Source organism: Colias philodice, chromosome 21 (genome assembly GCF_061535455.1).
Source record: "Colias philodice isolate Cphi_HAF_F1 chromosome 21, ilColPhil1 Martin Lab GWU primary, whole genome shotgun sequence".
NCBI classification, from domain to species: domain Eukaryota; kingdom Metazoa; phylum Arthropoda; class Insecta; order Lepidoptera; family Pieridae; genus Colias; species Colias philodice.
The window spans coordinates 5,756,790-5,783,965 of record NC_143106.1 but is presented as its reverse complement, the minus strand read 5'-3'; the positions used below and the strand labels follow the sequence as shown (position 1 = coordinate 5,783,965).

Below are 27,176 nucleotides of genomic sequence, written 5' to 3'. Positions count from 1 at the left end.
TCAATCACTAGTGTGACAAAGCTAGCGCACACTGTGTTCAAAGATTATCATGTAGATACGATTATTGAAAATAGAACGGTTATTTTATTAATTTCGATTTGGGTAAATACTTGATTAATTTTATATTTAAATCCACACAGTGCATATAATTAACAAATATATCTATTTATTATATACAATGAAATCGTGATGGCAAAAATGTTTGTTTGCAAAAATGATGTTGAATATATACGTATACATTGAAGAAAAGATTATCGCTACTGACGAAAAAGGCTATTTGCTTTTCTGTAAATAGCTATTGAACATAAATTTTATTTGTGTTTTAGATAAAAAAGGCTTATACTTCATCCTTTCTTTTATTTCATCCTTTTTTTTTCATCTAGGCACCACTATTATTATAATTATCCTACAAGTTGGAGTGATGACCTTGTACGGGTTTCGGGAACTGCCTTGAAACGAATAGCGTAAGATCGGTCCTTATGGAGTTCTATAAGGAGGACTATATGCAGTATGCTCAGCAGTGGGTGATTATCGGGTGAAATGATGATGACTTAAACGAACACCACAGCTAGTAATAAATGCTTAATACAGTTATATCTCCAAAAAAGTTTTTTATTTTTTTTTTTCATTTTAATACGACATCATAATAATCATAAAATAGTAAATGAAATTGTCACATTTATTTACTTGTGCAGGAAACCTAACATCTATAACATTGAACCTTCTGTGTCGTTTATCTATGCCAATTACCATGGCAACTATTTGTTTATTTATATTTAATTGGTGAATTCTTATGACTTTTGCTTACACCTGCGCGGAAGTGACAAACTATCTTTGTCTTTTTTATTTATATCATTTTATTAGAGGCGTCTCTCTTATACAGTCTGTCAATGTTATAAATTAAGTAAAATGAAAATTGTATTTGTGTGTGCCTGACACTGCATATGAAGCATTTTTTTTGGATATATTGTGGGTATATAACGTATCTATACATAAAATATCATTGGGTGTCCTCTCTATACGTAGTAATAATACCTCAATGACATTCATTCAATTTCTTACTTTTGTTTATTGACATACATTTAATGTATGTCAATAAACAAAAGTAAGAAATTGAATGAATGTCATATTACATTATACAGTCGCGAAAAATACCAAAATTGATTTTCTATATAATTCTCACTCCCTGTACTTAATCACACGTTTTCTTATATACCATTTCATCCTATATTCATACAAATAAAGCAAACATCAAAATGACTAGATAACTTAAAGTATAAATTCTTGCTTACAATCTAAATTAATACAAATGGTGTGTAAAAAGTGACAAACTTAAGTGCTTATGTGTAAGAAAGAACAACAGTGACTCCAAACATTTTGTGGAAATAATTTACATTTGTATTTTAATAGACTTCTTTTTAATTAAAAAAAAAAAAAAATTCAATTGTGAAATGAAATTATACTAATAAAATCTAAATTGTTGAATTTTACACACAACTTGTACAAAATATAATAAATGCAAAAAGTATTTTAGATTTCTAATGTGGAGATCAGTTGTATTACACATCTATTTTTTAATAACATATAGGTATTTATATTATGAACACATCTACTATTATAATAATTGATAACCAATTTTTTTGCTTTTATTAATATTAGTTGTTGGAATGTCATATAATTCTATCTACATATTTGAGATTAAGACAATATCATTATTGAAAAAAAATGAGACTATTTAGTTACTGAAATTTCTAGAATATTTAATAAAAAGTACATTTTTGTATCCCATCTTATTAAAACACAAACCAAAAGCCTATTTACCATGTTGACTTTATAAAATATCACACATTTGAAAACATTTGTGAAGTACAATAGTACATTAGTGCCAAGTTAAAAATGTATGACTAAGCATTTCAATTGTTTATACCTCCATTATAGGCATAGTCAGCCTTATTGTGCATTACAAGATGATTATCAACAAAGTAAAAGCTGTCAGAACATGTTTCAAACGGTGCTGCAATCATTTCTTCAACTGAAATTTATATAACAAATAATTAATTAGCATGTTCATGTAAAAATTCATTTAAATTATCATTATAAGCAGGATATTTCCTTACCAAGATCTGAAGGCAAAGTTGGAAATTCGTAGATGTGTTCACATGTATTTTTAGAGAACGGAATACAGAATCCAAATTCAAAATCAAATGTCTTCAGTAAAGTATCTCTAAAAAAATGCTTCTCAATCATTCTAAAATGGTTAACTGGCCTTGCACCAACAGTGAACTCAACCCTGAAAATAAATTTATATATTGTTATTGTTACAAAGGTTTATTAAAACTTTTACCAATTTCTACTAGTATTGACACTTACGTAGCACCAACAGTTCGTAATTTTAAAAATTGTGGTGTAAATTGATACCGCACAAATCTCCCTGCATTAGGATCAAGTGGTTCGTCAGATCCATCCTCTGCACCCTCATTATCCACCCCAAAATCTGTCGGGGGCTTAGCAATCTCAAACAAGACAGTTCCCGTTTCCAAATCCCTTATTTTAAATCTCGTAAAATCTATATCGTATATATTTGCTTCAGGGCTACATAAATAAGTCTCCGTTATTTTATCTAACTTAAGAACATCATCAGGTGTTACTTCACTTAAAATTTCCTGCCTGTTTGATTCAAGAAGCGTTATTGATTCACACTTCTTTCCAACAAGGCTCATTTTGAACAAATTATTGGTTCTAATAAAATTTACAAATGTTTTAAAACATTTGCAATCGAACTTAATTCGCAGTGAATTGCATTTCAAATTCACCTATATAATAAATCCAAATCAATAATTATTATTCCAATTTAAACAATTCACTATTAATTACACTTGGTTACAATCAAATATTTTTACAGCTAAAGACTAATCACTAAAGTGACAGCTAAATAAAATTTACAAATTTCAATTGTGAATTGACTACCATTTGACAGTTGACATTGATACGATTACCAATGGCTACCCAATAGGACTCGGAGCAATTATCAACAATAGGATCTCTGCACCCAATACGAGACCCAATAGCAATCAGTAATCACAAGCAAAAGCCCGAGCAATAGCCAATGACAAAATAATGCCTAGCGAGTAGCGCAACATTCTATTTGACAAATGACAAGTGCCTGCTGCCTAGTGTCGCTCTAGTTGATAGTTCTAGAAGCAAGATACAGATACATTCAGCGAATCAGTGTTCATTTTCCATTATGCCAAAATTTGTTATGTTTATTATAAAATAGGCACACTTAAATTAAAAATAAAGACAGGATAAATAAATACATAATATTATCTCCATGATAAAACTTACGACGAAAATATATATTTTGAACGCAGCCTAATTGTTGACGCAATATCCGCTGTACCATGAAGTGAAGCATGCGCCTTGTCATATTCAGTCATTGAATGGTCAAAGATTCATAAATTTACAAAAATCATATAAATAGGGCCAACGCTCAAGTGTTGAACTGTGATAAGTTTATTCTAAGGTTGTAGTGAGTAATCTAATGTGCATATAAGTGAAAAAGTACAGTATCAAGATGCTTATCAAAGAATAGTGAGTATTGTTAAAGGTTATATATTCTGTAATTGCGAAAATAAATCGATTTTTTAACAGTCAGCAAAAATCTGTAGTAGTGTAGTAGAGCGTTGCTTTCGTAAGCGGTTTTTTTCATAAAATGTTTATCAAAGTACAACCAATGTCCGGTTAATAAATCAAATTGGTAACAAATATAAATGTATTTTAATTTAAATATAATTATGTATCTTAGTCGCGGAGCTTGATTTTATATTTACGTCTGTTTATTATATTGAAATATTTTTTCTTTTTCAGTCGTGTTACCCTCCCATTAACAGTTGAAGAGGTAAGCCTTTCTTAATTTGAGATATTTAATAGTTTAATGGTACTTAACTATGACTTCCCTAATATTTTTTTACATGAAACATTATACAACTAACATACGAGTTCTAACAACGATTTATCAATGAAATCGATTGAAAATACCAAATTCATTCATTATTTCAATATGTTATTTAGAAATAAGGAATTAGATTTTTAAAAATTACAAAATATATACCTATTCATTGAGACCTACCAAATTGTTTACCCAAATTATGAAAACTTATCTTTTGGACCAATTCAAATGAAATTAATTTATATGCTCTTTACGAATATAATGATAGGTATAAATAAAAAATATGCTGTTGAGATAAAGTAATTATTTACCTATATGGATAAAATATTATATTAAAGTTAATGCATATTGGTGCATTTTAATAATAAGTACTGCTTTTGATTACTATACATTGCTTTTTATCTTATGTGAAACTGGTAATAATTATTTATTCTCATACAACTTTCATAACTGACTGTTAAACACATAGTAGAGCACTTTAAACTTAACAATTAAATTATTATACACTTATAATAATAATAATTAATAACCATAAAAATAATATTTCATAAATCAAATACTTATTTAGAAAAGCACCACACGCACACACACATACCTATTTACGTTTTCTCTACATAAGAACCATCCTCGTACTTCAAAGAATATTATAAAAAAAGAATTATTTAGAAGACCAAAGAAAACGGTTATTTTTTATACATATAGATGAAGGGTACATTATTATTTAATATTTATGTATTATAGTCATTTAAATAGGTAACATTTGACACTTAATAAAAGTTCAACCACGTAATCTTGTAACGGCATGCATAAAATAATATATTTTGCACGCCTCATAAGCGAAGCGTTGAGGTGGGTACTACTGTCACTTCGCGCAAAACATCTGATTTTTCAAACTTAAAATGTCTTTATGTATCATACATTGCACTTGTAAGATAATACATACACACACATATTAAGAAAAAACACTATTTTTAACGTTCATGATATTTTTGATGTCATTTTTGTTATTTAAACTAGTAAAAAAACAGTTTAAAAAAGTTCTGTCTTGGACGTCCGTGTGTCTGTATGTGCGGATCCTTTTTCTTGTTAACACGATAGCGACCGAAATACTTTACTAATCGAGTCTTTTTTTTTTCTCTTATGCTTGAGTATGCTCAGGAATAGAACCCTTTCATTTTTCAGGGTCTGATTCGATGTGGTTTAATTGTTATTAAATAAACAAAAATAATAATTAATAAATATTTATTAAAAAAAAATTATGAGGCGTGCACTTTTGGATTTTCCAAATTATTTCTTTTTGTTAGAACTGCACATTACATGTATTCAAAATGACTAATATATAAGTAATTTGTCAATTTGCTTCCACTAATAAACCATTCTAAACATAATAAATAATTTCTGATCTAAAGAATGGCATGTTGTTACAATGTTGCATTATTAAACAATTTCTTTTTTAATACTAGGGATGTTATTCTAAAAATCGAAAGCTGATAAATAAAATCGAATGTATTGATTAGTGAAGAAATATCACCATAAATTAATAACCGTGTTGTGATTATAATAGAACATAAGTAATTATATTTATTATTATTTTTACCTACAATAAAAATACACCTTTACTAATGCATTATTTTTGCTCCCTTAATTAAGGAACAAATAAAATATAATGAGAGAGCTCTGGCACTCGGGGGGTGGAAAGATGAGATTTTTCTTTTATGCTTTGATAAGGAAAATTAGTGATACAGAGAGCAATATGGGATAGATCTATTGAATACCATATAAGGGAATGCAGCCAGTGTTTTATTGTTGTAACTTATTATCTCTTCCATTAGCATTATAATGTTACATTAAAATCCTTTTAATACTTTTGCATTTCGTCAATGTTGAGTCTGTAAACAGTGAGAATAAAAACTAAATCTACAATAATATTTTAATATTGTAACATGAACCAGAAATTTTGTACGCCTTTTTAAGAAAATTTCGCATTCTTCTAAATTATACTATGTATGTATATAGAAAAGGAGTGCAGAATCCAAAAAAATATATACTTATTAGTAGGTACGTTGTACTGTGTACATATGATATTAACAAAAAAAAAAATACACACATTTGACACACGCATACATTAATTTTTATTTATTATTATAGTAAAGATAGTACTTAATGTCGTTTTTTTAAACGATATTTTTAATCTAAGTTTTTTTAATCTTAACATCCTTGGAAGCAATATTCTTGTTAAACAAACACAAAGCTTCACGAAGGTCCTTGAGAATAGACAGGCCATTGACAAAAAGTCGAGTTGTGTTAGCCAACGAGCTAGCGGCCGCCGCATCAGTCGGTCAAGGTCTTATCTCCGCGAATGTTATGTGATGTAGGTAGGCATGTAGGCCATATTTTGTGCACCGTTAATTATATAACTGACCGATTGGCTTTATTTGTCACACTGCCTTCCAAGCCAGAGGTGGTGGGTTCGATTCCCACCCAGGTTAAATATTTGTGTGATAAACATAAATGTTTACTCTGTGTCTGGGTGTTAATATTTTATCTATTTAAGTATTTTTTTTTAATTTGGTTTCCATGACTTAAAGCTTAGTATAGGATAAGATCGTGCCGTGTGCGAAAATCGTCCTGAAATATTTATTTATTTATGGCAACTTTAAATGCTTCACTCACTACCCTATAACTTTACAATACAACGCTCTTTACCTGTTTCATACTAGTGCTTTGTGAATAACTTGATCCTCTTTATTAATATATAATAATAATACATAGTTAGTTTATGTGAAAAAAAAACTTGTTATACAGATATAATATGCTAAGTCATACTTTTTTTAAATGATATGCTTGACTCTATTGCGTCATTCTCAAAAACCTTGTTCGTGAACGTCGTACACTGTACGACAACGTACTTACTTATAATATGAGTATGTTATAACTGTAATATTGTATTCTTAAATTTTCAATTTTGTTTACAATTCAATTTTAGTTTTATTGATAAAGTGTCTATTGTTGAATCTACTTATTTATTATATGATCCCTTATCAAAATCAACAGAGATAACTTTTTTTAAAACAATGTATATAATGTATAGTAGTCATAACTTGGATTTGTGGCTATTTAATAGATAAGGCAAACTAATTGCAATAGATAACATAAAAATATGTATATACCAATGTTACGAAAACGAACAGTGTTTCATTCACAAGCTTTATTTATAAACCTAGAATATCGAAAAACAGCTTTTTATATAAATTAAACCATTAATTTGATTGCCTGGATCGGTTTCCCATTGAAAAGAAACGCAAAGTACCTACCTTTTACCAAGTCTCTCTTGTCCTGTACGTTGTTACTTAATTACTGTTCGAAAGATACATTATACAGATTTTTTGCCATATTATGTAGAAAACAATTATTATAAGTAGTTATATGTCATTTGATCGAAATGTCCTGAAGATCGATAAATCCCGAGCATCCCAAAGTGTATTTTTGTAAAGTACTTTTCTTTATAATTGTATATTTTTCGTAGTATCAAGTCGCACAGTTGTACTGCGTGGCGGAGGTGTCCAAAAATGAAACCGGCGGCGGCGAAGGAATAGAAGTTATAAAGAATGAACCATTCAAGGACTACCCTCTTCTCGGTAAGACAACACAAATCATTATTATAATTAGTACTTCATATATAATTTTGTAAATTTTATAATAGATCCTATCCTCGTTTCATAATATGGAATTGTGAAAAATAAACCTGCTACCAATGAAAAATTTCTTACAACCTATAGGTTTCCGCATTACACAGTTCTAATTTTTCAGCTTAAAATAACCATGAAAGTAGGTACATATACATTTTGTATAATAATCGTAGGTTTCATTCCGGTGTAAGTCACTTGAGTACACTTTCCTGTGCGTGTATCAGCTGCAGCTAAAGCATTATCACAATGTATCATATCAATGCTTTAGTTCAAAATATAAAGCACACCATTTAAAATTACAAACAATTTATCAGTTCAGACCATTTATATTTTGATTAAAATCGATAAGACATGTGAAAACGTATAATCTTATCGCATATCTTTATCGACTTATATTTACTTATCCAACGCTCTGTAATTATTAATGCATTTTAAAGCTAAATTGTGCTAAACAAATGTATATAAATATATTTTACACTTTTCAATACAGTTCGTAAAATATACATACTTATTACACCGATTAAACAGCACTTATTTCGATATTATATTTCATACTAGCTTTCCACCCGCAGCTTCGCCCGCGCAGTCAAAGAAAAACCCGCATCGTTCCCGTTCCCGTGGAATTTCCGGGATAAAACCTATCCTATAAAAAGTAGCCTATGTCCTTTCTCGGGTATCAAAATATCTCTATACCAAATTTCATGGAAATTGGTTCAGTAGTTTAGGCGTGATTGAGTAACAGACAGACAGACAGAGTTACTTTCGCATTTATGATATTAGTATGGATTGTTTTTGTGTCGATTTAACTGTTCCACATACAGCTGTTTAAATAGTGACTGAATGTGCAGGATGAAATATGCTTTGAGATAGAGACCACGAATTAAATTAAAACTAAGGTTCTTTTCATACTAAACTACTAGATTCGGCAATTAAAAGGCTTTTAATAATAATAACTATTTCGTTGATTGATGCTATTCATGTATATTGCATCTTTTGTGAGTAGGAGTAAGGTTTAAAAATATAAAAGGAATGTTAATACGGGCATAAGCATAATGTTATAGCCTGAATGAGATGAAAATTTATGGCTATAAGCATTGAAATCATTCACAAATGTTGGAATGTCTCACATTTTTAAAACCCTTTTATATATTGCACGCCTCATAAGCGAAGCGTTGAGGTGGGTACTACTGTCACTTCGCGCAAAACATCTGATTTTTCAAACTTAAAATGTCTTTATGTATCATACATTGCACTTGTAAGATAATACATACACACACATATTAAGAAAAAACACTATTTTTAACGTTCATGATATTTTTGATGTCATTTTTGTTATTTAAACTAGTTAAAAAAAAGTTTAAAAAAGTTCTGTCTTGGACGTCCGTGTGTCTGTATGTGCGGATCCTTTTTCTTGTTAACACGATAGCGACCGAAATACTTTACTAATCGAGTCTTTTTTTTTCTCTTACGCTTGAGTATGCTCAGGAATAGAACCCTTTCATTTTTCAGGGTCTGATTCGATGTGGTTTAATTGTTATTAAATAAACAAAAATAATAATTAATAAATATTTATTAAAAAAAAATTATGAGGCGTGCACTTTTGGATTTTCCAAATTATTTTGTTAATATGTTTTTCATTTATAGCGAAGTTATATATTAAGATATCATATCGGTGATAGTAATTTATACCTACATCCTATATTAATTTTATGTATTCATTATAATATTTTATTTCAATGCATTTTAAGTTTGCTCTAAATAAATACGTTTAACTGCCTGTGTCATAGTCATTGCCATAACATGTCTTATGAGCTTATTCCGTAAAGTTTGTTAAAATAAAAGTAGATAGTTATAGCGTGAATAATAAACATTCGTCTTTACATCCATACAAACATTCGGATTCATACATAAGTACATTTTTATGCTGACAATGGGCGTAATATCATTTGAATAATTAAATTACTCTACAATGGTACTAGCTAGCATAAAAACGATAAACGCTCTATAGATCCTTCTGCACAATTTAATAATAGTCTATAAATTGTGTACCAATTCATTCATTCATTGAGTGAATGAGAAAATACTTTACATAATTTTTTATCGAGGTAAGAAACAGTCGTGTAGCCTTATGTAATGGCTTATGGCTATAAATGCCTGCAGTATGCACATTGCACACCTATTAGTTGTTGATGGGATTTGATATCTTAATGGGATTGCAGCATCGGAATGAAATTGTATCGAATTTAAAACTAAAATAGCGAATTTTCTAGCGAACAACAGTAATAGAGCTGCAAGTTCTAAGATGTACGATGGCCACGCGAGCTTTTCGGAATGCACTACTTGTCCCCCTTGTCTCGACGACGGTAAATAAGCGAACATTGAGTTAATTGTACGTAGTGTTATAGTAGCATACGTTTTGTATTATCTGGGTATCGTATTTTCAGTAATTTGAGTTTATTTTAGTTTATCAAAACTATATAGTACTTTGCGATGTAGGACAAATTGGTTTAAAGGAAATCATAATTTAAAATAGATTTAGCTGTGATATGTATGTACTTTAAATAGCAATTTAATAATTAATTAACTCAGTCGAATATATCTTATAACTAGTCCCTATACAATATCAGGAATTACTGTTAAGCTAACAAAATAGGTAGGTACGTAAAAAAAATTACTTCCTAATCGTTTTTATTGTCCGCCGGTTACATTATATCAAAATGAGTTACACCCTAATAAACAATTTTTTTTTAATAAAAATATTGTACATATTCTAAGGTCAAATCACTGTTGTTTTAAAAATTACAATAGATTTTATTTTAGGCATTACATTGATATCTAAACAGACCTTGTATAGAACAATACAATATGTAGCCTGTGCCCTGTATCTACGTTTCAATTTAATTCAAAATTTTAACTATATTATTATCATCATAGTATGTGGTCTGGTTATGTGATTGTTTCAAAAATATATATGTGAATTTGAGAAATAATAATTTACAGTTACACAATATCTCAATGAATAGTTATTTATTGCAGTAGTAAATATCCAGTTAATATACCAGTATTTTATTAATGTAGAATATAGATACTAACTTGCATAATATGCAAGTTAGTATCTATATTATAGCATTAGCTGTTATTATCGTATTTTTATCACTAACGTTTTATAGACTGTACAGAGTATATTATGAATTAATATAAGTATTTCTTAATTTCTGTAAATTAGGAATAATAATATTACGAATGAGATTAAAACATGTTAGTAAACGATTAAAATTCTGTTGCAAAATTGTAATCTGCAAATTGTGGAATACAAGAATTGTTCGCTAAATCAATTTTTAGCAAGATTACGCCAGTGACGTCAAGTACCAATTTACACAAGTGCGGCTATGTTTGGATAGGTGTGGCTAAAACCCTTTATTACTTCCTTGCGATTGTCTTTGTACTGTTCTACATTATATTTTCATCTGTATTACATGTACACAATTAATGAATTTGTGTTTTGACTACTACTAGGTAGCTACTCTGTAAGTCGTGCGTCTAGTTTTAAATTTGGATTATAAAAAAAACCTAGCCCCTAGGTATTATAAAATATTAAACGGTTGAATTTAATTGAGAATATAGTGCGATTCAGGGATCGATCCTAAATTCTACAACATTGTCATAATGATTCTGTATTCGTCTTGTATACCTCGCGAATTTTTTTGTTGAGCAATTCGACAAGGTTGTTACAAAATTCTCAAAAAGAGGTTTATTTTTAAATTCTCTCCGAAATTAAGGAACAAAAATAATGATACTATGTACCAATTTCTTGCAATATCTATTGCAAATTCTATTTGGATTTGTTTTTTTTTGTTCTTTAACATTAAAACATAAAAGACCAAAATACTACATGAAAAATCTTATCGAGTTCAATTATCAATGACTCATCTCAATACTCAAACAGTATTTTTATGATAATGATTTTAAATCCGGAAGTTGTGTCTACAAAAGCCGCATAATTTTAGTTATCACTATCCCTGATCCCATTTCATTAAAAGTATTGATGAATATTTCAGTTGAACTATTGACGATCGTCGTTAGTTCAACTGAAATATTGATCGTTTTCATTTATAATTACATTCTTCGAAATATAACTGCCTAACATAATCTAACTGATAAATATTCAGCACGATGACTCTAAAATAATCGATGTTTTAGGGGGGAAATATTCATCTGGGCAATACACGTATAAGATCTACCATTTGGCGTCAAAGGTGCCCGCATTCATCAGGCTACTTGCGCCCAAGGGATCTCTGGAGGTGCACGAAGAAGCATGGAACGCCTACCCATACTGCCGAACTGTTCTTACGGTAAGTTTTTATACGAATTTGCTCATTGTTTTCTAGGTTACGGCAGTTACGGTTTATTAGGTTTTAACGTCAATACCCTCATAGGAGCAGTAAGACATATTATGAGGGCTTATAGTAATGATGATGATGATGTCAATTGTCAATTCTAGCTAGTTATTTATATTTATATATATTATAGTTATTTCCTATGTAGACCACTTGTTGTGAACAATATAATAATTATATTTCAATAGCAGATAGTCGCAATTTATTTTTCGTCTAGCTTATAATATACTGATTCAAATTACGATCCAGTTATAATAATTAGGGCTGCCATTCCTTGCTTTCCCGTTTATTCATTGTTCTCCACACCAATAGGACATTTATATTAAATACTAGCTTTCTGCCCGCGGCTTCGCCCGCGTTTTCAAGGAAAAACCCGTTCCCGTAGGATTTCCAGGATAAAACCTATCCTATGTCCTTTCTCGGGTATCAAAATATCTCTATACCAAATTTCATGCAAATTGGTTCAGTAGTTAAGGCGTGATTGAGTAACAGACAGACAGACAGAGTTACTTTCGCATTTATAATATTAGTATGGATAATATGCAAACAGACGAAATTAATTTATGAAAACTGCTAGTAGAAATTTCTTTATTATATCATAACTATAAACATTCCAAAATCGATTCCTTAATCAGTATCATTAATGTTTTTAATTTTTATAAATAAGTCAGTTTTGATTTATTATAGTGTCCGCAGCCCTATCTATGCCTTCTGTTTGCAATTTGTGCTATATAATATTGTGTACTATAGGCATGTGTAATGTGTATATTGCAATTTTGGGCCAATTATTCGCATCGCGTGTCGTATAAAGCCGTATGTACATGTCGAGTGTAAATAAAACAACTATGTCTGATCTATGTCGACTATTTCTTTGTACTTTTGGCGTTTTAATAGTTCTGGACACGTTTTAGTAGTCAGATGTTAAAAATAAATATGCCATTAATTTAATTATAATCTTGACATCTTATAATGTTATAAAAAGTTATGTATACGCAACTTTTTATATCGTTATTTTCGTAATACAAATAAATATACAATTTTGTTAAGTCACGTTTGTACTACTACGATATACGATAAGATCAATGCGAAAAGATAGCTCATTTTATATTTTATTAAATATTATATTTCTAAATATAATAAAATTTAAATTTTTGAAAAATAATGATGTTTTGAAATAGTCATGAGTGGATTATACTTAAGTATAGTATGAATTTCATTTTTATAGGTGTTTTTAATACATACATATTATAATGTGTTCAATATTTTTTCAATAATAAGAATAGATTTCGCTCTAGAACGAGAGAGTACTATGATTCTTTGCACGTGTCTTCAACTCTTCTGGCCCTCTGGGTATAGAATGAAATTGAATGTCTTTGGGTAGAGATTTTTCCATTCCATACGTATATGAAATATTTAGTATGTACTGCACGTTTCTAAACTCAATTGAATTGTGCTTTTGAGATAGGTAGTAAAGATGTTGATAGGCTACCTTGTTCTTACAACATATTCGTATTAATATATAAATTTCGAATATGTAGATACCACTTAATTAGGTGTACGTGTATGTGTAGCATTTGCATCATCATTATTGTCAGTAAATTTTTTTACTGTACTTAGGTACATGCTTTTTATGAAGGTTTAAGTGTAGTTGTATCTTCAACATTTTAGTTCAAGAATAAGGCAGTTTTTATTACGATATTATCGCTCGCTGTTACGAATAGATACGTGATTTGAATGATGTATAAAAATAGAAAGATTTCGATTGATAGATATTTCTTTTACGAGAGAACTCGAGCCTTTGAATTTTCAATGAAGTGGGAGTGCTTTCGCTTCCAGAATAATATAATGAAATTATTTTCAGAATCCCGGATACATGAAGGAGAACTTCGTAATCTGCATAGAATCCCTGCATTTACCTGACGCCGGTGACCAATACAATGTAAGTACATAATATAATATGTGTTACAACTTCTTTTTGTAATTTGATTTTAAGTCTTTTCATTTTCATAATGATAGGTATTACAATTTACACCTATCATTAAGTTGGTATTTTTATACTTTACTAAAATATTTTAACAACAAAATGGTAAAGTGAAACCTCTAAATTAAAAATGTATTTCTCATTAAAAAAATCAAGGGCAGAAATAAAATAATAATTTTATAAAACGGCAATTTTATTAATACAAAATGACTAATTTTAAAGTGACATTAAAAATTACCGAGGCTCCTTTATAATTTATTCACAAGGTTATAAATTTAAAATTGAATCTACAAACCAAATCTGGAAAAAGAAAATTATATGTTAATTAGTTTTTCATACACTAGGTACCTACTCAACGTCTAGGTAGTCGTAAAGATAATTTAATAATATTAATTATTATGTACACGATAAAAATATTTGATAAGAAACATAATTACTGTTCCGTTTCAAGGTTTTCGTTGAAATTAAGGAAAAGTTGATTGTATTCTTAATTTTAATTAAGTAAAAGAGGAAAGTAGCGAAAGGATTTAACAAGGACCGGTTTACCGTGATATGAGATATCTGATTGGAAAGGAAAATATTGTGGGAAGACAATCTTTTGGGATATTACGAATTGTAAATGTAATAAAGGATAATGAAAAAACGTTTGTTCTTATTTACATTTGTATTAGAAAGATAATATGTATATAATATGTATATACTATCATGGTTACTAGGTATATGATAGTATATGTCTGTATTTCTTCATAATGTCATAGGCAACGAGTTTTTAAAGTTAATGCAATCGTCATATTGATATCTTTACTGTAGATTGACAATCTATACTAATATATGTATTATAAAGCTAAAGAGTTTGTTTGTTTGAACGCGCTAAACTCAGGAACCTTGAAAAATTATTTCGGTGTTAGATAGCCCATTTATCGAGGAAGGCTATAGGCTATACATACATATATCATTACGCTAAGACCAACAGTAGCGGAGCCACGCGGGTCAAACGAATACTAGTTTTAAATAAAACTGGAACAGTCGATGAAAATAAATCCGGAATTCCTACAGTTTAACAAAACACAATAATGTAACCATGGTCCCTTTTAAACCAGCAGTTAAGGCTGCCTGTCCACCGGAGCGGAGCGAGGCAGCGGCGCGGAGAAACGGAGAAATATTAACCAATAGGACTGCACAAAATCAGAGGTGCGGAGATTTTGTGCAGTCCTATTGGTTAATATTTCTCCGTTTCTCCGCTCCGCTGCCTCGCTCCGCTCCGGTGGACAGGCAGCCTAAATCTTTTATAAAATCTTGGGGCGGAAGCTTGACCCATTTCGTGTGAAAGCATGCAGTGTTACTGTTAAAACTTCGGCTAATCGTCGACCCACGATTCTTGCCCGTGAAAAAGTTTATGGCTATTTTTATTTGTAGGTTATTTATAAACTGACATTTAGAAATGAAAGATTTTTAACGGATTTTAAAAAAGATTTAAAACTGACATTTAAATATTTTTTTGAAGTGAAACTTCTTTGGGTGCGTTGAGAGTAAAATTTCAAGATTGCGTCATGGCAATACCGTGACGTCATGGAGTAAGGCGAAAATTTTGGTATCTTTGAATCTTGCTAAAGAAGTTTCACTTCTAACACGTGCTCGGCATACACGCTCTTTTTTTCATGAGCTTTCAATAGCAGTTCAATGATTTTCAAGAGAGGTTTCCGAGTTTATTTGCACTATTAAAAAGCTGATTGCCCTGGCTTTGACCGAGATGATCCGTGATATAAGAAGCTATGAAGAAGCCAGTGCTAGTTTTTGGTTAATAATGGAGCTTAAAACATTATATTTTTTTTATATTCCATTAGTGAATGAAGGGATTTATTGTGGATTTTTTGTTTCTTCGTCATCTGTACACAAGGTCAAAAGGCATCTATGATCAGATGATAACGCGTATCATTACTGAATGATTACATAAAAAAACCTTTGATACGGTGTAGTGTACGAAACGCGCGGGTGATAACATCTCTGTCGTATATTGAATAAAACTTAACATTTTTTACATGATTGTTGATCAAAACAACAATAATAAACACATCACGTTTAATTTAATTATCTGATGTACCTTAGGTTAAAACGTACATCAGGTAATAAATAAAACCTTTGAATTTAACGCTTAAAATAAATATGAGAAATATTTTTGCTAGTTCATTTTTTTAATCATACTTAGTGCAGGTCCACACTGCGAGCCTAGCGCGGTTGCGACGGCGGGCGCGAAATATCAAACGTATGAAACGCGCCTTTGCGTCCACATTGAAATGACTATGGCGGAAGCCTAGTGCGACGGTAATGAGCGAGCCAGCGCGCGTAGTTTTCAAACTCTCCTATCCGCGCGTTCTGGCCACACTACGGGCCTAGTCAGCAAGCGACCCAATGCGCGGACGGCGGGGGTATCAAACCAGTTCGGTCTTGTCGCTCGACTTCTTATATTATATCCTTTATTGTGAGATGTACCTAGTGCTTAAATGTAGCTTTATGTACTAATTATAATAATATTAACTATATAACACGTGTAACCTAGTTTTGTATCTATTGTTTGCTTTGTTACTACAATTGCGTTGTTACTACAATTGTTTTTCGTAAAATAGCGGTAAATAAATTGTTGAAGTGAAACTTCTTTATTTATAAGTGCGATTCAATCTAAAACACTTATATATACACCACAGTAATTTTGTAGGGTATAATCTCAATTCTTCATATAAGATTCACCCGTTATTCCTCTGTTTTATTTATTTCGTGTACAACTTCTATAATGATCTCATCTCAAAATCGGACTGTCCAGTAAAAATAGCAAATGGTCCAAAGTTTGCAACACCCGAAAAACGTCGAACCGCTACTTGAGCTCGCGCGTCGGTGTGGCCACCGAAGCGCCCGCTCGTCGCGCCCGCCTAGGCCGCCGCCACCGCGCATTCATTGTGGACGCACACTTATTGTTTTTCGTAAAATAGCGGTAAATACTTAATTGTTGAAGTGAAACTTCTTTATTTATAAGTGCGATTCAATCTAAAATACTTATATACACCACAGTGATTTTGTAGGGTATAATCTCAATTCTTCATATAAGATTCACCCGTTATTCCTCTGTTTTATTTATTTCGTGTACAACTTCTATAATGATCTCATCTCAAAATCGGACTGTCCAGTAAAAATAGCAAATCGTCCAAAGTTTGCAACACCCGAAAAACGTCGAACCGCTACTTGAGCTCGCGCGTCGGTGTGGCCACCGCGAGCGCCCGCTCGTCGCGCCCGCCTAGGCCGCCGCCACCGCGCATTCAGTGTGGACCAGAGGCGGCTCGCCCTAAGGAGCGCTGGTGCAGTGAACTCCCATAAATAATTATAATAAAATCATACTCCTTAATTTTATTATTAATATTAATTATTACTATTTAAAATCAATCGTAATCGTAAAAAACTACTGTCAATACCAATGAATATATCCATCATTCCATCATTCCATACACCTGAATAATACTGTATTATACAGTAACGCGCGAAGCGGAGCGCTCACGATTGCGCTCCAATGAAAAAATATTTAGTACATTTCCTAATACGAAATCCAATAGGAGTGAAAGAGAGGGTTTGCCAGTGCCCTGCGCGCGTGAAACAGAAGATTTTCTATGGAAAAATAGCAAAATTCGGAGCGCCGCGGCCGCTCCCGCAAACGTTGCCGGTTCGTTTTTACCGCCGCGCCTGGGCGCCCGTACACAGGACAGCGATTGCGCGCGATGTTGCCACTCTCTATATTATAAACAAACACTCGACTCTCGAGTCAACTTCAATGCACGCGCGCGAATGCAAATTCGGGAATTTTCTAATTAAAATCATAAGATACCTACGTGTTGAAATAGTCTGTAGTTATCAGTATTACTTGTGGGTGTGAAAATGAACAATTATAATGTGGCGTTCAGTAAAAAGTGTGTTAAAACGTTACAAATTCGGCTTGAATTGAAAGCTAAGGGACTGCCACGGCCTGAACTTGACCTTACGCAAAAATGTACGACAAAAACGAAAACATATGTACGCGTGTGATTAAATCCGAACAATATTATGTGAAAACACCGTGGTTGTGTGGTTGTGATGAAAGCAACAACAGACATTTACGAATGTCTTGTCGCTTTAAGTTATAGATATTTTTGCACACCAAAAAGAAAGACGTATGTATTTCCTTTATAAGTAATTTTTTTGATAAAGTTTCAGTGTTTTATTTCAAGTGAACACCCATAAAATTTTGTCACGAGCCGCCTCTGGTGTGGACGCACACTTAGAGCTAGCGCGCACGAGCAACTTTGTCTCCGCAACTATTTTGTCTCCGCAACTATTTTGTCTCCGCAACTATTTTGTCTCTCCCACCTATGGGCTAGTATGAAAGTGCGCGCACGTAGCGACGCAACTCCCCATACAAATTGATGGGAGAGACAAAACAGTTGCGGAGACAAAGTTGCTCGTGCGCGCTCGCTCTTATTGTAGTAACAAATACTGACTAGGTACATAATCGTACGTACGTTTTAAAATTACCTGATGTACAGTACGATTAAAGATGACCACAAATGGCGGCCGTCTGCGCACGTACACTCATGAAGAAAAGACTTAAGACAAAATAATATTTTAATGCTGGTTAAATAATTTGTGTAATGTTGTATACGCTGGTTATGTGATATGTCAAACCAAAAAATCTTTTCTTCTTATGAGTGTACGTGCGCAGACGGCCGCCATTTGTGGTTATCTTTCGTGAATCGTACTGTACCTTGGGATACGCAGATTACGGAAATCCTTAAATATATAATAATCAAATTTAAAATAAATAAATTGCATCCAACGCTATCTGATTGTAATTTTTGTATGTTCTTCATATGGATGCTAAAATAATATATTTAGACACCTTACACAAATGGCATCAAACAGCACCTAATTTTATAATATGTGATAATAATTTTAATAAATACATAAATCTATAATGTATGCTGACGAAAATGATAAAGTTTCCAATAAAAACTATGCTAATAAACGATGTTTATTACGCTATTCATGATAATTATTACACAAAGAAAATTATTGCTTAGCTACTTTACTAACTTAATAATATAAATCTTTGAAATTAAAATTTGAATTTTGGACTGACGTCGTCTTTTCTTACCTTAATATTTGAATTACGGAGGTCATATTATGACAAATATATGAATATTTTGTTTTTACGTTGCTAGTTGCTAGTTGCTAGAGAAACATTTTCAGAGTTAAGCTGTTATTATAATTCTACAAAGCTTGGGGAAATTTAATTTACTTTTTCATCTAGCTGTAACTCAAAATCTTGCATATCTAAACATTTTTGAAGATCTTTCAATCGCATATTGTTAAATAAACCGGTTGTATTAAGACAAATAGTATTCTAGGCCAGGAAACTTTCATGAGTTCTAGTTAATATTTCCTACAAATATTATGTTCAAAATTATATAGTAAAAGAAAATAACTGAACTTGGTGGATAGGCGGTCTATCATATGGCATATTGAACAAAATTGACAACATTAAGAGCAAATTAACCCAAAAATGCATAGGTCAAGTGGCCTTAAATACCTCAATGAGACGGAGATGATTTATTCAGTATCAACTGATAGTTGTTAAATATAAATATAAAATAAGTTGTAATACAGCATACGCAAGTCAAAAATGGTTTTAGTATGATATATTTGTTTCACGTTATCGCCACTATCGACACGTGTTTTGAAGTCTAATGGAAAGCTGATTTTTGAACTATTGGCTCGTAATATGGAATGGTGTTTTGTAGGAATTACAGACTGTATATGTACTAAACTTAATAATAATATACTACTAACATTATTTAAATACAATAATTCTATACTAGACTATTGTTATCTATAACTCGCTCTAGAAATAAAATAGTCGTACTGAAGCAGAAATATAGCGTGCTAAAGTATTTTACCATTTAAGGTGTAATTAAATCAATTACGTAACACAGTAAATGGTAGTAATGATGCTAAGTGCCTTGAAACGCGTCGTCGGATCTTGGGAGCGAAGGTCTAGCTTCCGTAAACTGTTATGTATGTTTATATGTATGTATTTACTTGTTTTTGTCAATATGTATAGGTAAAAATTGTGCGTTGTTATTGTAAATCAATCACAACATTTTGCGTATAGCGTAAATGGAGTCTTACTGGAGATAATTCGTTGTTTAGGGATGAGGAGAGAAAAAATTCTTATTCTAGCATCAATAGAAAATTGTAGACATTTTAATTTTTCACAGTAAGCTGATTAAAATTAACTCAAAAATTTCGTACACAATACAAATGCGCTCTCTATATTATGTAAAATAATGTAATGTTAATGTATAGACTGGATACATGAATACTCTCTATTGTATGTACATACATAGACACAGAGCACTTATACAGTATGCTAAAGATGTACAATGGACGGCTTTATCTACATAGCGATGTATCTATTATTATCGATTTATCAGTGATTCAAACATTTAATGAACCTGAATATATGTCTTTTAAACACGCGTTGTTTCTATGGGAAATAATAAAGTAATATTAAATCTATTAATCAGCGATAAGAACATATAAACGTGAAATGATAGCAGGTAACCTTGATGTTGTAGGTAGGTAGTTGTTTGTTTACAAAAATATACATGTGGAAAAAGCGTGGTATGAATTGTATTAACTGGAACAGATTACAGGAAAATTATTATCTGAATTGTCGATTTTTATAAAAGAAGTTTTTGTTAGTCATTTACCTGGTAATAACATTGTATTTGTGTTTAGTTACGATATTAATAATTTAACAGGAAAATAATAATTTGGAAAGTCGTAGATACTTATGCGTGTTTCATAGAATCGTGGAATTAAGATACCTAACCTATTTTTAAATATATGTACTTTATTTTATACAATCTAGATCGACAAGTCTTTAATTATAACAAATACAATTACACCTGACAACTGTTCACACTATGACGTCATCATAGAAATCTAAATAACAAGACACTAGAAGTCGTAAGCGTGCGTGACCTTGTCGCCACTCAGGTGATTTGCACATCACCAGTGCATTCGTCACTGTTCAGTTGCTCTGGAGACGTATGAGTGTATACATGGTGTGTTTCAGCAATTCCCATTGCGGAAATTCTTCCACAAGTTGTAATTATACTTATAAAGGAATAATATTTCATCGGAAAATATATTTTTTTAGAAATAATGCCGTTTTTCCTTAAAATTATAGAATATTTACAAGTATTACGAGTGTCACCATAGTAATCGAAATAACAATGAATGACACAGTCGACCATTCTTATTATCACGTTTGTTCGTATTGGAGCAAAAAGTCTCATATACTTAGGGATGTTATTCTAAAATAAACCGTAAATTCGTGCGTTAGGATACATATTCAAAAGCTTAATTTAATAGATAAGTTAGTTTTCACTAAAATCAAGCTGTCCAATAAAAGGCATAGTTTACTTGTGTGTACTGTTTAGCTTTCGGTTTGAATGTGTTGATTTTGGCGACAGCGGTTTTCATACGAATTATGACATTATAGCACTTCTATGTGTCTTGTTATTTAGATTTCTATGGACGTCATACACTTGTTCACAAGGCTGCGACCCGCTCGGTTTAATTCAGTTTTAAAAACAATCGCTAAATGCAACATATAAGATGTAATCGCAATATGCAATAATAACATTGAATACCGTTACGTTTCGAAAAGCACGGCAAATCCAATCGAGTAGTTTATGCGGAATGCTTGAACAAACACATTTTCAAACTATAAATTGTAACAATAACTCAAGTGTATATTTTACAGTACCGTACTTTCCTAATTCCTTAGATAAGTAGTAAGCGTGGTAGTAAGCGTTCTAACAGACGAACGGCAAGTTGCGAACGGCAGAGGCTACTTCAGCCGTCGCCACATGTCAACGGCACGTCGGCGGCTGCAGTTAATATTATGTCGACGGCAGCCGTCAGCCTGACACAGGCTGAAGCTGAAGTAGCCTCTGCCGTTCGCAACTTGTCGTTCGTCTGGAACGACGCTGAGACATAACGCAAGACTAACAACAAGGAAGGTTACATCACTTTGTTTTAAATACATAAAAAAATATCTTTTAGTTTTATATTTAGAATGAATCATTTGCGATTTAAAGTATTAGCCAATCGTTTACAATATGACTCAATATCAAATCTTATATTCTTTCACAACCGACTTACGTAGATACCTACATGAATAAAAATAACATATAAGTACGCAGGTTATGGCCATCGTAAAATTTATTATGTATTTTTTACTAACCTATACGATCAGGGTGACACGTTAAATCTGGTTGTTAATATTAAAATAAAATTTCCATTGACCAATGAGACACACTTTACCCTGGCCTTGAAATCGACGTAAGAAGCACAAATTCGTTCTTTTTTACATTAAAATTTAAAACCAAGTTCAGATTATATAAATAAACATAATATTATAAGAATAATAAATACATTTAATGAATTCAGATTTATTAACATACATTTACAGCAATATCGCTTTAAAAGTACATAATGCAGTACAATGTACATTGTAATGATCGGCATAAATATACGGGGTATCCCGCTTTTGGTGCCCTATACTCAATGGAACTTAAAAGTTTTTCAAATCCCTGACACATTCTTCTATTCTACAGAAGTATAACATATTGCTTCCACGCTTCCAGGTACACGAACTGCCGCCGGAGAAGCTAAAAACGCGCGAAGTTGTGAACATCGACATCGCGAACGATCCCATGTCGCCGGCGGACTACAAGCCAGAGACGGACCCGACCAAGTTCAAATCGAGCAAGACGGGCCGCGGGCCGCTGGTCGGACCCAACTGGAAGGGCGAAGTGAAGCCGGTGATGACGTGCTACAAGCTCGTCACTGCGGAGTTCAAGTGGTTCGGACTACAGGTGTGTGTAAAGGATAGGATAGTGGGATGGGGATTTATGGCAGAGATAGCCCATGGACACTAGTAACACTGGCGGTGTCACATGGTTCTTTACAAATCCACTCTTTTGAGAGTGAAGCCGGTCATGCTTCAAAGAGTGGTCAGTAAATTTATGAAGAAAAAAAATATGAACAAAGAGTAGCTAGGATGAAAACAAATTGTTAGCTTGTTCCTCATAATTCTCGTTTATATTTAATTTTCATAATATAATGTAAATGAATCTATGACGTTTTCATGACGTAAATTAAATTTTAGATAAATAAATTAAAATTAAGATGACGTAAATTAAATATGCATGAGTATAGGTAACCTTTTTTTAATTTATAAAATTGAGAAGTTTAATCGTTTATTAATTTTATTATATTTAATTTCAGAGCAAAGTTGAAAATGTGATTCAAAAGTCGGAGCGACGGTTGTTCACTATCTTCCATAGGTAAGTTTGTTATTATTTTCCAATATTTTATGGATTATCTTTTATCTCATGGACACAAACGTTATACATACTTTCTATTACTATAATACAATTCTTGGTTTTAATATTCTTCTTATTTTTCTTAAATGGCAATTTCCGGTCCCAGTGAGATGGATTCTGGCAATATTTTAATTTATTTAAACGTTTAGTTGAACATATCGAAATATTTTGTTACAGACAAGTATTCTGTTCCATGGACGACTGGTACGGCATGACAATGGCGGACATCCGCGCCATCGAAGACCGCACTAAAGAGGAATTGGAGAAACTGCGTCGCGAAGGCGAAGTGCGCGGAATGCGCGCTGACAACGAGTAAACGCGCGAAAAGTGCCACGGATCTCTCGCTGTGAAGTTAGCTGCGAGTTGGACACACACTGGTCCCAAGAAGCTTATATCTAATACACTGGAGATTTCAGTATGAACATTAACTTGTAACAAGAAAATATGGCCTTGAATGACGCCTGTATGTTTTTTATCCCTTTCACACCCACTTGCCAAGTTAGGTGAGAAAGGGATAAATAAACATACAGGCGTCATTCAAGGTCATATTTTCTTGTTGCAAGTCTTGTTCATACTGAAATCTCCAGTGTATTAGATATAAGCTTCTTGACGGGACCATATACGCGGCAACTTCATATCGAACGTGGCCAAGTCTCCGCGTGTCCTCGCGGCAACTTCACACCAAATGTGGCGTATAGCGTGCGTGTGTCGTGCTCGCAGCAACTTCACGGCAAATGTGGCGGTGTACACGCGTTTGTGAATATTAGGAGGGTCCTGTATGCAACAGTTTTGTCAGTTATTGAAATCGATTTGTGTACGTCTGTTTTTTTACTATCGAAATGTTGTTTTGAATTTGAATAAATAGTTGTCAGAAATAATTGATAAACTTAAAAATAAAAAAATTTCATTACAATGTTTATGTTTTATGTTCACAAAACAAGATTTTTAATTTTGAATGGTCTGACATAAGCTCGCATCGGTGATGAGAGTTGTGATTGGTGTTGCGTAAGAGAAAACGCGCAAAGTCTGGACTCCGTGTATTCACTTATGTGCTGTATTCACATGCGTGAAGAAACATTGAGCGCATGAAAAATATTTTATCACAATTAATTTAAATATAATAGCAATTTTTTTCATCAGCTGTCTAGAATTGAAATTATAAAAATAATAAAATTACTTACATATAATATAATGCAACACTGATGTTGGCTTGTCAATACTTCGCGCTCAATATTTCCCGCGCTCGCACAATGCCCAAGTCTCGAGTGAGATTGTATTAATTGTAATGAAACGACTGCTGGCAGTCTTTAGCTAATTATTTATTATGACATATTAATTATTTAGTAAAATATTACATAATATTAATTGTTTCACTTAAATATATTTTATGTAATATCTATACGTCCCGTTGCTACGATATTCATACAAATGTTATGTATGAATCTGACAATAGTCGAAAATAACCCAATATGAACAATCTCACTGAATCTTGGGCATACATTACCATTTAGCGGAATAATTTCATTGAAATGTGGTATAGATACTATTTAATTGAATAAATAAGTCAATGTAGTCAGTGGTTATAGGTAGTGTCGACGTTACCGAAATAAAACTATTCGAGTTACATTTTTTGGAGAAATACTTATTAGCAACGAGATTTTGTGAGAGTATATAAGCGGCATTTAGGTCAGATTTTAAATATTTCGCTGTTTATGTAATAAATACTTCTATGTATAAACTTCCTGAATAGGCGGGCATTTGGCTGTTGTGTATAATACGATAGATATTCGAAAGTAATTTTGCGTATTAGTCACAGTTCCGACTCGAGAAATGTTAAAGGTACTTATATAAATGTCGGTGCAATATTTTTTGTCAGTAGCAAATTATTATGGGAAATGTGAAATTATTGTCGTACGAGGTGTCGCAAGGTTTAATACATAAATGGTTGACGGTAATTCTGGGACTACTAACTCGGGCTACGGTTAGCATCGACCTCGAAACGGGCGCATGATGTATATTTATATAATTAAGTTTGTTATTTAACAAATCAGTATTTTGAATATGTGTGACATTCCAGATTCCGATTGATTATTTTTGTGAGCATATATTGTTTCGCTGTTCTACTGTTCGATAGCTCTCTGTACGAGACCCGGCTTCATACACAATATAATTGACACCTGAAACGAAACATTCATAGTTGCATACATTGCTAAGTAACTAAACAAAAAATGTCCAAAAATGTTTAAAAAATCAAGTATTTCGTTTGTGAAGTTTGGTCTCAATTAAATGCAATAATGTGTGTACACGTAGAAACGCGTAGCGGTAACGAAAACAGTATGTGCAATTTGTATTAAAATTGTTTTACTATGATTTGAAATTTTAATGTTCCTTACATTTGAAGGTTACATGAGTAACAAGTTAACAGTGGTTCAGAGCTCTTAGGGCTGTGATAGTTTTACAATGGTTCTATTCAATATAAGTTATTTAAAGTCACACAAGTTCACGAGAGCTCTGATTTTTTATTGCTTAATATTGCACGTTACTTTTTATTATTTTTTTTATAATCTAAGTTGTAATAAGTTTTACATTAAATACAGCGTGAGGATATGTATTTGAATGTAGTCTTTTATTGGTAGTTACTAGAGCCAATGCTACTCCGCTTTCGCCTCCGGCTGAACGCAAATTTGTTCTTGCGTACTTAATTTTCTTCAACTCAAGTACAATTCGCTTGCTGCACATTCGATAATTATCACAGCTCACGATATGCATAATAATAAACAAATTTTATGTTTCCTTCATCTCAATTTAAACATTGTTATTAATTATTTAAATCTGTCACAGTTGTTGCAGTTACCAATAAATTTTTACACATTTTCCGATTTGCGTTTCTTTTTATTTGGTTTTCATGAATTCATTATTAATTTTTATTTTTTTCCTCTATACACTTCATATATTTTTGTATAATGTGTTCATAATATGATTTTATTCCATTGCATGGGCACACATAGAGCAATACTTATAATGTATGATCATAGAAAGCTAATATTGTCAATTTTAAAACGTTTAGATGAAAGAATTTTGATAAATTCTGCATTGAAGTATAAATGTATTATTATGGTAATTAACATTTGTTGTAAAATGTATTATTATGAGTATTTGAAGGCCAATCGAATAAATAATGTAATATGTTTGGTTTTTTTATGTAGTAGTTAGACCCTCTACGTTTAAATAATTTTGATCTACTTATACCAACTAACTAAGCTGTTCTTAATATATCCATCCAACCTAACTCCGTCCTTCCAAAGTGTATCTGTACCGATAACTGACCACCTCGAGCTTCTTGGTATCACCTTAACGCCTACTCTCAACTTTGGTTCATACATTGAATCAAAAGCCCAAGTAGCCTCAAAAAAGCTTGGTATACTGGCAAAGGTGAGGCAGTATTTCAGCCCGGGACAGTTGCTCAACCTCTATCAAGCACAGGTCCGTTCGTGCATGGAATACTGCTCTCACCTCTGGGATGGATCTGCCAAATACCAGCTGGAGACACTTGAGGCGATAGAGAGGCGTGCCAAGAGGCTAATAAACGACGATGAGCTAGTAGGCAAAAAACTCCAGAGCCTCGCCCACCGTCGCAGAGTGGCAAGTTTATCGGTTTTTTACCGGATACACTTTGGAGAGTGC

General features: G+C 32.1%; 2 protein-coding genes across 2 annotated transcripts; one reads left to right on the top strand and one right to left on the bottom strand.

Annotated features, from left to right (window-relative positions):
- Positions 1 to 1,136: 1,136 nt before the first annotated feature.
- unc-119 (unc-119 lipid binding chaperone) lies at positions 1,137 to 3,013 on the bottom strand. The gene is made up of 3 exons (XM_089708780.1): positions 2,371 to 3,013; positions 2,118 to 2,290; positions 1,137 to 2,032 (listed from the first exon to the last, which is right to left on the bottom strand). Exons 1-3 carry the CDS (start codon positions 2,718 to 2,720, stop codon positions 1,914 to 1,916), a joined length of 642 nt encoding a protein of 213 aa, XP_089564906.1. The 5' UTR covers positions 2,721 to 3,013; the 3' UTR covers positions 1,137 to 1,913.
- Positions 3,014 to 3,405: 392 nt separating this feature from the next.
- vib (phosphatidylinositol transfer protein vib) lies at positions 3,406 to 26,371 on the top strand. The gene is made up of 8 exons (XM_089708770.1): positions 3,406 to 3,591; positions 3,868 to 3,898; positions 7,476 to 7,587; positions 11,839 to 11,990; positions 13,897 to 13,974; positions 22,752 to 22,982; positions 23,395 to 23,453; positions 23,670 to 26,371. The coding sequence occupies exons 1-8, from the start codon at positions 3,575 to 3,577 to the stop codon at positions 23,806 to 23,808; spliced, it is 819 nt and encodes a 272-aa protein (XP_089564896.1). The 5' UTR covers positions 3,406 to 3,574; the 3' UTR covers positions 23,809 to 26,371.
- The last annotated feature ends 805 nt before the right edge of the window (positions 26,372 to 27,176 follow it).